At 39.1% G+C, this 13,254-nt stretch overlaps 1 protein-coding gene across 1 annotated transcript in view; it reads left to right on the top strand.

Annotated features, from left to right (window-relative positions):
• Positions 1-1,650, top strand: part of LOC124711575 (cubilin-like) — a gene marked incomplete in the record, with an annotated part of 644,865 nt that extends 643,215 nt beyond the window's left edge. Inside the window, 1 exon segment of the mRNA XM_047241722.1 lies at positions 1,397-1,650. Within this exon segment, the coding sequence (XP_047097678.1) occupies positions 1,397-1,419 (23 nt within the window).
• Positions 1,651-13,254: the final 11,604 nt, after the last annotated feature.

The raw sequence follows: 13,254 nt of genomic DNA, 5'->3' as shown, positions 1-13,254 counted from the left end.
CAAGAAAACATAGGCGCCTGTGCACACCTGTGTCCCCCTCCACACACACACACACACACACACACACACACACACACACACACACACACACACACACACACACACACGACCATAGTCTCTGGTAGGATCCATATGCTTTTTGCTTTAAAAACAAATCGGTTCGAATCTATTCTGTCCACATATTTTCAAGGTAGAATACAAAGTGAAGTAATTTAGCAATTACTTAGGTTCAGAGTATGACTGATCCATGGTAATATACGAGGGCTATCCACAAAGTACATTACATTTTGGAATTAAAAATAAATAAAGTATTGGAAATTTTTTTAATTATATACGGATGAAAGCCACACTTTAATACTACTTTTCTACATAGTTGCCATTTAAATTAAGGCACTTATCGTAGCGATGGACGAGCTTGGAAATTCCTTTGTCATAAAATTCGGCCACCTGCACTTTCAACCACGTGGTTACCTCTTCTTTTGGGACAGAAAAGGTGTGATTTTTGTGGATTTCCTGGAAAGAGGCACTACAATAAACTCTCAAAGGTATTGCCAAACTCTGCACAACCTCAGAAGAGCAATACAAAACAAGCGCAGGGGAAAGTTGGGCTCAAAGATCTTGCTGATTCACGACAACGCCCGGGCCCACACGGCAAATGCCACTCGTGAAGTTCTCGAGCCTTTTCAGTGGGAGTTGTTTCCTCATCCGCTGTACAGTCCCAAATTGGCACTGAGCGACTTCCACTTATTCCCAGCAATGAAGAAGTGGTTGGCTATGCAGCATTTTGATGACGATGCACAGCTTCAAGAAGAGGTAACCACGTGGTTGAAGGCGCAGGCGGCCGAATTTTACGACGAAGGAATTTCCAAGCTCGTCCATCGCTACGATAAGTGCCTTAATTTAAATGGCAACTATGTAGAAAAGTAGTATTTAAGTGTGGCTTTCATCTGTATATAATAAAAAAAATTTCCAATACTTTATTTATTTTAAATTCCAAAACATAATGTACTTTGTGGATAGCTCTCGTACATTACATGCTTTGTGGAATGAAATCATCTGGCGTACAAGATTTTTCACTTGCTTCTTTCCTGATACAGAGTTTTTAGTGACTATTTTCTTCCTATGTTGTGTCACTTTCATTTACTTTCCCTTTATTTTCTATTTGTCTGTCAATGGAACAGAGATGATGATTCTGAATTGACAGTAACAGCATTCTCCTCTTGCTGGCCATATGTTCCTTCTTTTATCATATTTTGTCCATTAATGCTGTTTTTTGTTTGAATACAATGAAGACTTTCATCTGGTTTGAAGTATCACCTTACCTTTAGATTCAGATATGCAACGTATTTCTTCAGTGAGTGTTGTTTCTAACATAATCCCTAATTTAATGTTTCAGAGTCCACAATAATTGCAGTTTGAATGTGCTGAAGATGTGGATAAGAGGAGGATGGAGTGCTGAGGTTTCTTCTTATCATGATATGAAACTCCAATGCACATGAATCCATGAAAAACAACTTGCTGTAGTTATTGTACATACATTCAATATACAGAGCTCTGTATTTTATCATAGGATATTTGAGAATTTTTTACTGTAAAGAAGACTGTAAATATTCTAGTCCATACCTTGGTAATAAAACAACTTTAATGTTCTATTTTTGTTTTCCTGTCTGGTCTGTATCAGAATAGATTGATGAAGTAATGTAATGAGAACTCTTTTGAGATCTGGGAAACATCTCCAGTTACAGCAGATAACATCTGTAGGTGATACCTACACATTACACAAAATACCTCACAAGGAACGGAAACATACAGAATTATTTCTTATTTCTAACAATACAAATACATATCTGTAAAGGAACACAGATAATGTGACACAGAGAGTAACTTCAAGTACACCCCTTTGCGTTACATGAAGGGAGAGCTCCAAAAGCTGTATTTCATTGTGACTCTCTCTAATTTCGTTGTCAGTGTTACACAACTGCTTTTGAGTATTTTCTGTTGTTATGATGGCATGTCTAACTGTCCATTGTTAGGGTAACCAGCTATGCTTACACACAACATACACGGAATTGAAATGTAAAAACTTACATTTCATTTCTAGCAACACAAATACTGTACAAACAGATAACTTGACACAGAGAATGTAACTTCAAAAATACTACTGGTACAAGAATTAACACACTCTACAGCCAGTTGCTGGATTATTTATATTCCTACCTTATCTGAATCATTACTATACCATGGAACTGAGTGTAGAAGCCATTACACTAAAATATAATTGGGACATCAGTCTATTATTTGAGTAACAGACAATGGGGAAAAAATTACTTGCTCCTCAAAAACTTAGTAATCCCCCACACCCCCATCCCCAAATGCCTTAATCTCGTCTTCCTATCATACTTCTATAGAAACAAGTGGCTACCATGACTTAATAAAAGTAAAATTTCCCAGCCCTTTGTCCAACATTTCCAATTTTTACTAAATTTAAAACAACTACATGTAAATTTGTTGGTCAAAATTACTGTGATGATACGGTAATGAAAATGATAGACTCAGTGACACATCAGAAATTGTAAAGTTAGCTAACACTTTGAATATTTAAGCATTATCCTATAATGCACCAAGCATTAGCTGTCACAAAAACTGCCTTTTCCTTAAGATCACAACAATGTTTTGGCTATTGATCTTTGTTTTGGTTATGGTACTGAACCAGATTCAATAATATAGTCCATGCTCATTAAAAAGCATAAGTTACTGATGATAAAAATGCACATTCTACAAAAACAGCTGGCACACTCTGTTCTTGCTATGCCAGGGTCATAAAAGTCCATACAAAAAATTCTCTGCTACTGACAACAGGCTGGGCCACGACAACCATTACTTTCACTCCCTTCGACCCCTCCCACTCTTCCACATATTTGGTTTAACTGACTTATTATGAAGTAAAGCTTGCTACAGTCATGCCACTACTTGACATCAACCACAGATCTGAACACAATGAAGAGAACAACAACATTGAAAAGTGTGTGGCTATTTTATGGAATGAGACAAGTTGACATATACATGAATAAGATGAAAAATGAAAGATAACTAGTAAGTAGATATTCCAGGCCATGTGTTACTGTGACTCAGTCTGGTTAAACAGAAAAGAAATATAACAGAAAGCACACATTTCTAACATTTATGGATTTCTATGTCCACCTTCTCCTCCCTCTGTGTCTCCATTTCCTCCTCTCTGAACATTCATTAGAGCAGTATGTGAAAATTTAAACTAAATTGATCAATAATTTTAGGATTTTTGGTAATAACTTTCCCCTTTGTGTTCTAACCAAAAGAACACACAGACAGTGACAGATACAACACTTCATTGTATCTAGAAATAACTTGTTACAAGAAGACACTTGCCATGAAGTGGCTACACTGCTAGTAAAATAATTCTTAGAATGTCAACATGTAACTGAGGACAAGGCTGGCCAGGCCCAACCCTGTAAGCTGTGGGCTGGCCAGTAGAGTACACAGATGAGAAGCTGTGCACGCATCTGTGATTGGTGGCCTCTGACAGTTTTAGCATCTGCCGACTTCTGAGGCAAACCTTACAAGTGTGCGTCCAGATCTCGCATGTGGAATCTGTGTGGGTCACTACACCCCTCCCTTTTGGGGACGGAGTGTCACCGACTTCCCAAGCATGGTGTGGATGGCCATGATATGGATGCTGCATCCACATCCATGATGGCCCCAGAGGTGAGAGGGGAGTGAAGCTCCTGGTTGCTGAAGACCTTAGAATACAAAAGAAAGTGGCTGGCGCAAAGAGCACCATGAAGAATTTCATCTATCGGTTGGCGGGAGGAGATATCCAAATTAAAACAAAGGAGCTCCTCTCGATCAAACTCAAAGTCTGGGCCAACGAGCAGCCTGAGTAAGGCGTCTGTGTTGGCATGGTGTCCAGTGGGGGCGAAACTTAAAGTTATAGTTGTTTTTGGAGAGAAACAAGGCCCACCGCTGCAACCTGTGGGCTGCTTTATCGTGGGGCTGGGTGGACAGACTAATAAACAAAATTAATGGCTTCTGGGCCATAATCAGTCAGAATTTTGTTCCTTGCAAGAAAATATGAAATTTGGTGACCATATTTGCAACAGCCAGAGTCCCCTTCTCGACCTGACAGTACTGCACCTGTGCTGGACTGAGAGTTTCGGGTGCAAACACCATTGGCTGCTCCAAGCGGTATGCATTCCGATGGGTGAGGACTGTTCCCACACCATATTGTGAAGCGTCTGTAGCCAAAACCAATGGTTTGTTGGGATCGAAAATAGCTAGAGACGGTGCTGACCCAAGGTGTTCCTTCAGTGTGGTGAAGTCCTGGCCACATGCCAGAGATTACACAAAGGAAACACCCCTGCACAGAGGAATTGGTAGAAAGGGCATGAAATGGTGGACGGCCCACGAATGAAACAGTGATAACAGACAATTTTACCCAGGAAAGCTTGCAGTTCTTGCAGTCACAAGGGACACAGCAAATCTGTAATGGCCCCAACAAAGCTCTACACGTGTCAGACAGCTTGCCGTGAAATGGCGTGGCCCAGGTACTCGAAAAATGGTTGGAAAATATTTGAACTTCTGCAGATTGCAATGGAGACACATGGCCCAGAGGTTTCGGAAAAGGGCGTAGAGTTTGTGCAGGTGCTCACTCATAGTACATCCAGTAATGACAATGTCATCCAGGTAGAAGAAACAGTTCAGAATAGTGGATGTGGCATGTTCCAGTTAGCAGTGAAAAATAGTCGCAGTCATGGCATCCCAAACATCAACTGCTGGTATTGATACAGGCAAAAAGGCATATTAAAAACCATGATACCCTTGGACTCCTCATCCAAAGATCGAGTTTGGAGAAGAACTGATGTCCTGCAATGCATGTAAACAGTTTGTCCAGACATTGCAATGGGTACGTGTCTACTACAGACTGTGAATTCACAATAACTGAAAATCACAGTTTACCAAAGGATTTCTTCATGATGACGAGGGATATGACCCATTCACTATTGGAAATGGGAACCACAACAATGAGAGAAGCAAGCTGCTTCAAGTCCACCTTGACTTGGGAGTGTAGGATTTTAGGAATCTGCCTAGTGTGAAAAAATATAGGATAGTCCGGCTGCTTCAATATTATATTGGCTTGAAAATCTGTGGGGTGTCCTAGGCCTTTCACAAATATATCCTGAAACTCTGAGCACACAGAGATTCCAGTGATTGATAGGGGACTTTGGCAGATATCAACTGTATGGAGTCCGTGATTGAAAAGCTAAAGGCCTGAGAGGCATCAAACCTGAAAAGGTTCGCAGAACTTGCACTATCGTTGACAGTAAGGGTAACAGGCTGAGTCACTGATTTATAGGTAATTTCAGCTGTGACTTGACCAAGCAAGGGGATTTGTTGTTTACCGCATCCCTGGAAGCACCTGTTTATAGGTGACAGTGACACGTCTGATATGTTTAGGCATTAAGAAGGGAAATGCTGCTCTGGTGTCTATCTGGAGGTGAAGGTGTCACGAGAGAACGAAAACCTCAGTAAACAGCGTGTTGGAATCCTGATCAGAAACTGCTACTGATGACAACACTTCCTGGACATCCATATCCATGGTCTCTGATGGTGTGTTCTGTGGAGTGGAATAGCAGACTACCACAATGCGGCCTTTTTTCCGACACTTACTGCAGATGACCCAATGCTGGGGACACTCCAATCTGTCACGTTGAGAGTAACAAGACACACATGGCCACAACAGGGAGGAGCAGCTGGAACATTGGTTATGCTGTGCTGTGCGGAAGCCACTGTATCAACCGGCTTGCACCCCTGCTATGTTGCCCTCCCCGGACACAGCCGGGCCACCCTGTACCACTGCGACATCACACCACACTTTCAGCTGCTGGCCTCATTTGACTGGACAATTGACAAAACCTCTTCGGGGGAGGGGTTCTCTTATTGGAGGACCTGTTGCCAAACTTACCTATCTGGGGCAAAACAGATGATAACATTGTAAACTGTGGTGTCTGCATAAGACTTTTTTTTGATTTAGCAGTGACGAGATATCAATTGTGACAGATCATTGTGTTTCGTGGCCCAGGCACGATAAGACTGTTAGGGATGCTTCTTACATTGGTAGTATTCAACCCTAGCTGCCGCGACATGCATGTTGTGGCAATAATAAGAAGACAAAAATAAACATAAACTGTCAAACAATAATGGGGAAGGTTCCTGCAATGGGGTCAACTGCTGCAACACCTTATACAAGGCAGGAGAAATCCTTGAGGAAAAAAAAAAAAAAAGAGTGCACCACATACATCCATCTCTGCAACATGGAAGGTGTGGAAATGGTGCTGGAGGCAGTGTTCATACGCTTCTAATCTTTCACTACCTCGTTAAATGGAACAGCTCCAGGAGGTTCAGAGAGCAATGCCGGCAAAACTTGCTGCATGACTGTGATGTGAGCCGTCTGTTGTTGCACCAACATGTGAAGCAGAGACTCTATGTCACAACAAGATGTGAAAAGCAATCACATGAGGAAAAACAGATCAAAATACAATCCTACTCGTCACCAATGTTTTCTAACCACATGAAAACATGGACAGTGGTGGACACAACACTTTATTACGTCTAGACATAACTTGCTACTATAACAGGCTTACCATAGAGTGACTACTAGTGCGATAATCCTAGTCAGAATATCAACAAGTAAAGGAGGAAGTGGCTGGGTGGGCCTGACCCTGTTGGCTATTGGCTAGCCGGTAGACTGCAAAGAAGAGAGACTCCGTGTGCATCCCTGAATGACAGCCTCTGATGGTTCTAGCATCTGCCAACTTCTGTGATGCACCTGGATCTCGGGTGTGGAATATATGTAGGTCACTACAGATTGCATTAACTGGAATAGTGTCCATTCTTTCTGTGTGATCGGTATTTGACCTCAATACTGGTATTACTTCAGACTGTGCTCATTGTACCAATGAGACATAACTGTTACTAAGGGTCTTTGATTGCTCAGAATTTTGACTTCTATTCCATATTTAATATATCATAATGCTCAAAATGTTCTTTTAACATTTTATTTTTCTCCATAGTTTCTTACGTTTCCTCCTTCCACGTGTATTCTTTGCTAACTTCATGATTTTTATCTTTTCTGGAACCTCCATATTCTTCATCCATTTATTTCCCATAAATTTTGGAATGGTCATGTATTTCAGTGCCTAGTGAAATTGGATTTTATTATTTGTAACACATACCATGCGGAGGTATATGCACTGCCATATGAGTGTAACAATGGCACCTTAGACAGTTCTATGTATTGTTGCCAACAGCAACTTTTTACTGGTAAATGCTTTAAATGGTGTGTGCTATGTCGATACAGATTATTTCATACAGCTTAAGGTAGTAAAGGTATGCAACATATGCGAACATTCACATCTACATATCAATACAAGAGAGATATTTGTATGTCCAAAGCGAGTCAAATTGAGTTTTGTCAGAATATCAATGTAGCAAATCCATTTCAATTTCTTATCTATACAACCACAAAAGAATTACTGAAGCTTCATTGTGTGTGTTTTCTCAGATTAATAGGTTTATTTGTTTATAACTGCAAATATTTGCTTTTGAAAGCAATTCATAAAATATTTCTTGCAAATATATTTTATCAACCTGTGGAGCTGCGAGAGTGATGTCATCAAGTCAAGGTCTTGATCAGTTACTGATATCATTAGTAAACATTACAGTACTTCAAATAAATTTTCCTTAGCAGAAATATGTTTTACGCAAGACACTGCACGAAATGGGATTTACCTGCAAAAGATCTGTAAGTAAATGAAAGATTCTGGTAGCGAGAATGGATATAATTGACTGGCGATGGAAGCATCTGATCCAAGTGAGGAAATTAGGTGAACGAGGCAGACACTTCTTGTATAATGCTGAAACTTGGGTGGGCAACAACATTATTTGCAGATAATGTAGGCAGGTTTTTGGTTTTGAAAGCATTATGGACTATGTTAGTGGAAGCAATAGGTAATAAATTTTCCTTAGCAGAAATATGTTTTACGCAAGACACTGCACGAAATGGGATTTACCTGCAAAAGATCTGTAAGTAAATGAAAGATTCTGGTAGCGAGAATGGATATAATTGACTGGCGATGGAAGCATCTGATCCAAGTGAGGAAATTAGGTGAACGAGGCAGACACTTCTTGTATAATGCTGAAACTTGGGTGGGCAACAACATTATTTGCAGATAATGTAGGCAGGTTTTTGGTTTTGAAAGCATTATGGACTATGTTAGTGGAAGCAATAGGATTATTGTGGTCAACATTGGATTGAAATAGGGGTTTTTACACAATGCACATTTAATTTATGAAGCAGGATGTGCAACAGGGGACTACCACGGGTGAATGAACTACAAAAATGTTTCAAATTGGATATCAACAAAAGTAATACCAAATCTGCCACAAAACTGTGTTATGTTTATGGACAACACTTCATAACACAAGAAATAGGGTGGAAGCTGATTTGTCAATGAGAAAAATGAAATTATTTGATTTAATTAAACAACATAAGCCAGAAGATAAAGTATTCGAAATTAAGTTAAATACTTGAATCATATGGACACACTGCATTGCGACTTCCACCATATAACTGTGACTTCTATCCAGTTGAATTGGCATGGAAAAAACTCGAAAATTTCGCCAGAGAACAAAATATTCTTGTTGATATTTACATGACTGCAGTTGGTGAAAGAAAGTATGCAGCAATTTTCTGAGTATCCATTTCTTATTTCAAATTAAATTTTGCAGTAACAGAAAAAAGCATGTACAAATACTTGTCCCGATTGTTACATGTTTTGAAACTATAAAGAGAGTACTGGGCTAAGGATGGGATTATTGACGACATACTACAGATCATAGTTATTAATTTAGAAAGTAACAATGATGATGACAATGATAATGGTAGTGACACTGTTGATGATGACCTCTAAAATAACACATATGTAAATAGGCAATGAATAATTTCTTATAAAATATGTTGTGTATTTTTTCAAAACTGACTATGTGCATACACAGAAGTAGTAGAAGTATGTAGCAGTATATATGGTATATGGTAGTAAAAGTGTTTAGCAATTTTCCAAGATAAATGCTTTCAAATGTAGTTCAAAGCAATAAATATCTTTATCACTAATTGTACAAAATCAGCAATAAAGAACTTCATCACAAAATTAATTAATTTCTTGCGTGTGATTCAATTGTCACCAAATATCTATCTTGGTTACTATTAACCTTATTCTAAGACATTTGCTTAAAACATGTATACAGTAATTATCTAACATTGCTGAAATTTCCTTTGAAACATGTACACTGATTCTGAATTTCTATGTAAAAAGCTTGAGATACGAGATGTGTTCACATATTAATTTTTATTTTTTAGTAAGAATTTTATTTGTTAATCTACAGCAATGTTGTCCTCTTCAAAATATTCCCCATTACATACTGTACACTTATGTCAGTGCTTTCTCCAATTTCCAAAACACTTTTGGAACTGTTTCTTTGGGATAGTTTATAGTTCTCCTAACTGCATTTTTAATCTCATCTATGCTTGTAAAATCGTTTCCCTTTAAGGCCTGGTTTGAAATGTTTGTACCATTTGTAAGCCCTCATAGCAGACTCACCAAACACAATATTTAAAATTTCTAAAAATTTGATATGCTTTATTCCATTCTCGTAACAAAATTTAATGCAGATTCTCTAATCTATTTGTAAACAAAACAAATAATCATTGATATTACCAAAACAATGTAACCTTCTCGACAGCTGACAATAGACTAAATACCCAGAATGCATAACATTATACAGATGATTTCAGATATGTTTACGAAGACAGTGACAAAGAAAGTAGTGGGAATCAGACTAATACAACATGCGAAATTATAAATTTCTCATTACTTTTTAAACACTCTTCATGTTGCAAGAATTGTTATGTTTCACAGCAGCCCTTCAAAGAAAACTTCTACTTTTTAGTAGATCCTCAAAGAAAGAACAAGCCTTAAATTCTACAGAATGACTGCACTTTGTAGTCTTCATTTTATGAATAGCATTAGAGGAAAATACATTCACGTGAACAGGCATTCGGTTCCATGTTTGTAGTAGAATCCTGACTTCTGTTCCTATGTTTTACTCTATAATGTTGTGTTTCGAAAGAAGCTATTGTCTTTTGTATTCCTTATGGTCATAACGCATTTATCTAAAAATAAATGCTGTTGGGCTGTATCTTTACCTGCTGTCGCCACAGATTTAAGTTGCATGCCACTGCAGGTCGAGGACTATAATGTGAAACAGCCTGTGAAAGTGCCTTGTGGCATAGCTCGGTAGGCAGAATGGGCTCTCGCTTGCTCCCAAGTTTACCGACAGGCTGTACCTTAAAGACCAAATGGCAAAGATGTTTGGACATTTTCATACACCCTTGCAACAAACAAAGTTTGATCAGCCACTGTTTTCTCAACCATGAGACGATCTGACAGCTTAATGACGACAAACTGGGAGACATCAGTGCAGTACCCACTCACAAGGAAAACTCCCCATCACACGTCCATCAGATTTACTGCTAAGATGGCCCATTAGATAGCCCATCAAAAACTGAACACAGATCACGCATAAGACAGGAAGAAAGTGTGCTTATCTTTTAAAAAAAGGCAAAAGTGCAATAGTAAGCAAAACGACAGCAGTGGTGTCATGCTCAGGGGTGGTCATGGTGAGCCGTGTTCAAAATTCCATCATGCTACTTATTTTTATTTTCTTTTTTTTCACAACAAAATGAACTGTCTGTCCAGCCATCAAAATGTCTGCCCTTTTCCTTTAGTCTTGGCAGTTGTCATACTGTACATTGGTTATGGAATATAAGTCACTTGGTAAGAATGTGCTACTGATGCAGGTAAATGTGATGGATAGCGAAAACAGGCGAGATATCACATAGACGTCTCACAGAAATGAAAACAACAAATAAATGAGTGTGAACTATGTTACAAGGGAATTCAAGAGTCAAAACTTCCAAAACAGAATGCAATTTAAAAAAAAGTTAGAACATCTTTTCACAGAGCACAGATAAACTGCATGGCTTTGAAACTGTTGCATTGATTTGTTACTGCTTATGTGACAAACTACTATGTTTCCAGCATTTCCTGGGGAGTGATCACATTCACATTTATTCAAACACGTAAATCAGGCAAGGAGGCATGTCTAACTCACTTACCAGGAATACAAATTAGGTGTGTCGGTAAGAGATTCCTATCATATGACACATGTAATGGCACTAATGGCATGTATGACACATCAGATGTGTTTTCTGGTGTGCCGGCCGAAGTGGCCGTGCGGTTCTAGGTGCTGGAGTCTGGAACCGAGAGACCGCTTCGGTCGCAGGTTCGAATCCTGCCTCGGGCATGGATGTGTGTGATGTCCTTAGGTTAGTTAGGTTTAACTAGTTCTAAGTTCTAGGGGACTAATGACCTCAGAAGTTGAGTCCCATAGTGCTCAGAGCCATTTGTTTTCTGGTGGAGGATTCAGGTGACTTGTCATGATGATATAATGATGAATGACACAGAGTACCATCAGCAGCTTTGTTCTGAATTACTAGAACAGCATGTGAATAATACTGTTGTGTTTACATTTGCTCAGGTGGAAGTGAGACTGGCAGTAATTAAGTTAAAGAAAAAGGAAGCACCAGGATCTGATAGAATAGAGGCAGAAGTTCTGCATCAGCTAGTGAACCACACTGTGCCATATATAACAGTATTATTCAACAAATTTGTTTTGCAGGGTCGGTTGACCAGAATTTGGAAAATTTCCAATATCATTATACTGAAAAAAGGGGGCAGATGAAGACCCAAGAGAACTGAAATTTTACGTGGTGATTTGTTTGGTAAATCCTCTACCCAAAGTAAGGCAAAGTTTCAGTGCCACTGCCTAAGGGACCAAGGGCAGACAGTAGACATGAGTCCCCTGCAGTATGGTTTCACGAAAGGGAAATCCACTGAGGATGCGATAAATCATGCAATGAATATTGTGAACATTTCAGAGGAACAGTATGTTATTGACTAAAGACTGATACAGCTGGGGCATTTGATAATTTTCGGTGGCCTGCCTGCCCTGTTCAAAAGACTAAAACAGATGGACTGACCCAGATGTTGCTATAACAGTCTATGAGATTAATGCGCAGACATGCAGATGCAATCAGAATGTCCTGGAAAGAAAATTATGAAAGACAGCACAAAAGCCTGGCCACAGGGCTTTGTATGTGGTTCAGAGTTCTGGGATGTTGGCATAAAGCCATTTCTGAGCGAGCTTCAGAGTGTAATAAATACTATATGCTGCTTATTTTATGCTGATGATCTATTAATGATAATATCTGCTAACACGAGGGCTAAATTTGAGGAAAATAGTAGGGTAGTTCTTGAATTTCTAAGCAACTTGTACATGGAAAACTAAGTGATGCAGTGCACAAACAGTTTATGCATTACTAAAAGGAACATTATCGAGAAGAAGAAATCCCACCATCAGAACAACTGACCAACCTGTGGAGAGAGAGAGAGAGAGAGAGAGAGAGAGAGAGAGAGAGAGAGAGAGAAGAAAAAAAGAAAAAGGAAGTAGTATATTTGTAAGTACCTAGGAATTAACATCGACAAAATCAAAACTTTCATCTATATGTAGAAATCATCTGCCAGAGAGGCATTAAAATCCTAAATAAAATAGCAACAATTGGCCAAAGAAGTTGTCAACGGTCACAAAGTACAAAAAGTGCATGCCACAGACAAATCTTTCTTGCTTTTGTGGGCTACAGGTCAAGCGTTTGGGTTCTTAGTTTCAGAATGTTAATGACAGAACAGGCTCTACAACGAACACCGAGAAGTGTACTCCTATGCCTGACAGGCACGTATAGAACACCAACTGATGTGCTGTGGTATTAGGCTTACTACTACTGGCTGTAGTAGTAAGAAAGAGAGGTCCACAATATTGGCTCAAAATGCAAAAACGTGATACGATAAAGGAGGTACTAGGCACAAGTGCCATACTGAATAAGGAAATAAAAGCATGCATTGATAGGAAATGGCAATAAATCTGGTGCAGACCAGAAACAGTGAGGAGAACCTACCAGTTCCTTCCTAGCATAAAATGAAGAACAAAAATGTCATACTGTCTTCCAACCAAGGGAGCTACACATTATCTGATGGAACATGGTCG

Source organism: Schistocerca piceifrons, chromosome 8 (assembly GCF_021461385.2).
Source record: "Schistocerca piceifrons isolate TAMUIC-IGC-003096 chromosome 8, iqSchPice1.1, whole genome shotgun sequence".
Lineage (NCBI taxonomy): Eukaryota > Metazoa > Arthropoda > Insecta > Orthoptera > Acrididae > Schistocerca > Schistocerca piceifrons.
The sequence above is the reverse complement of the archived record's forward strand: the minus strand, read 5'-3'. Positions and strand labels throughout refer to the sequence as shown.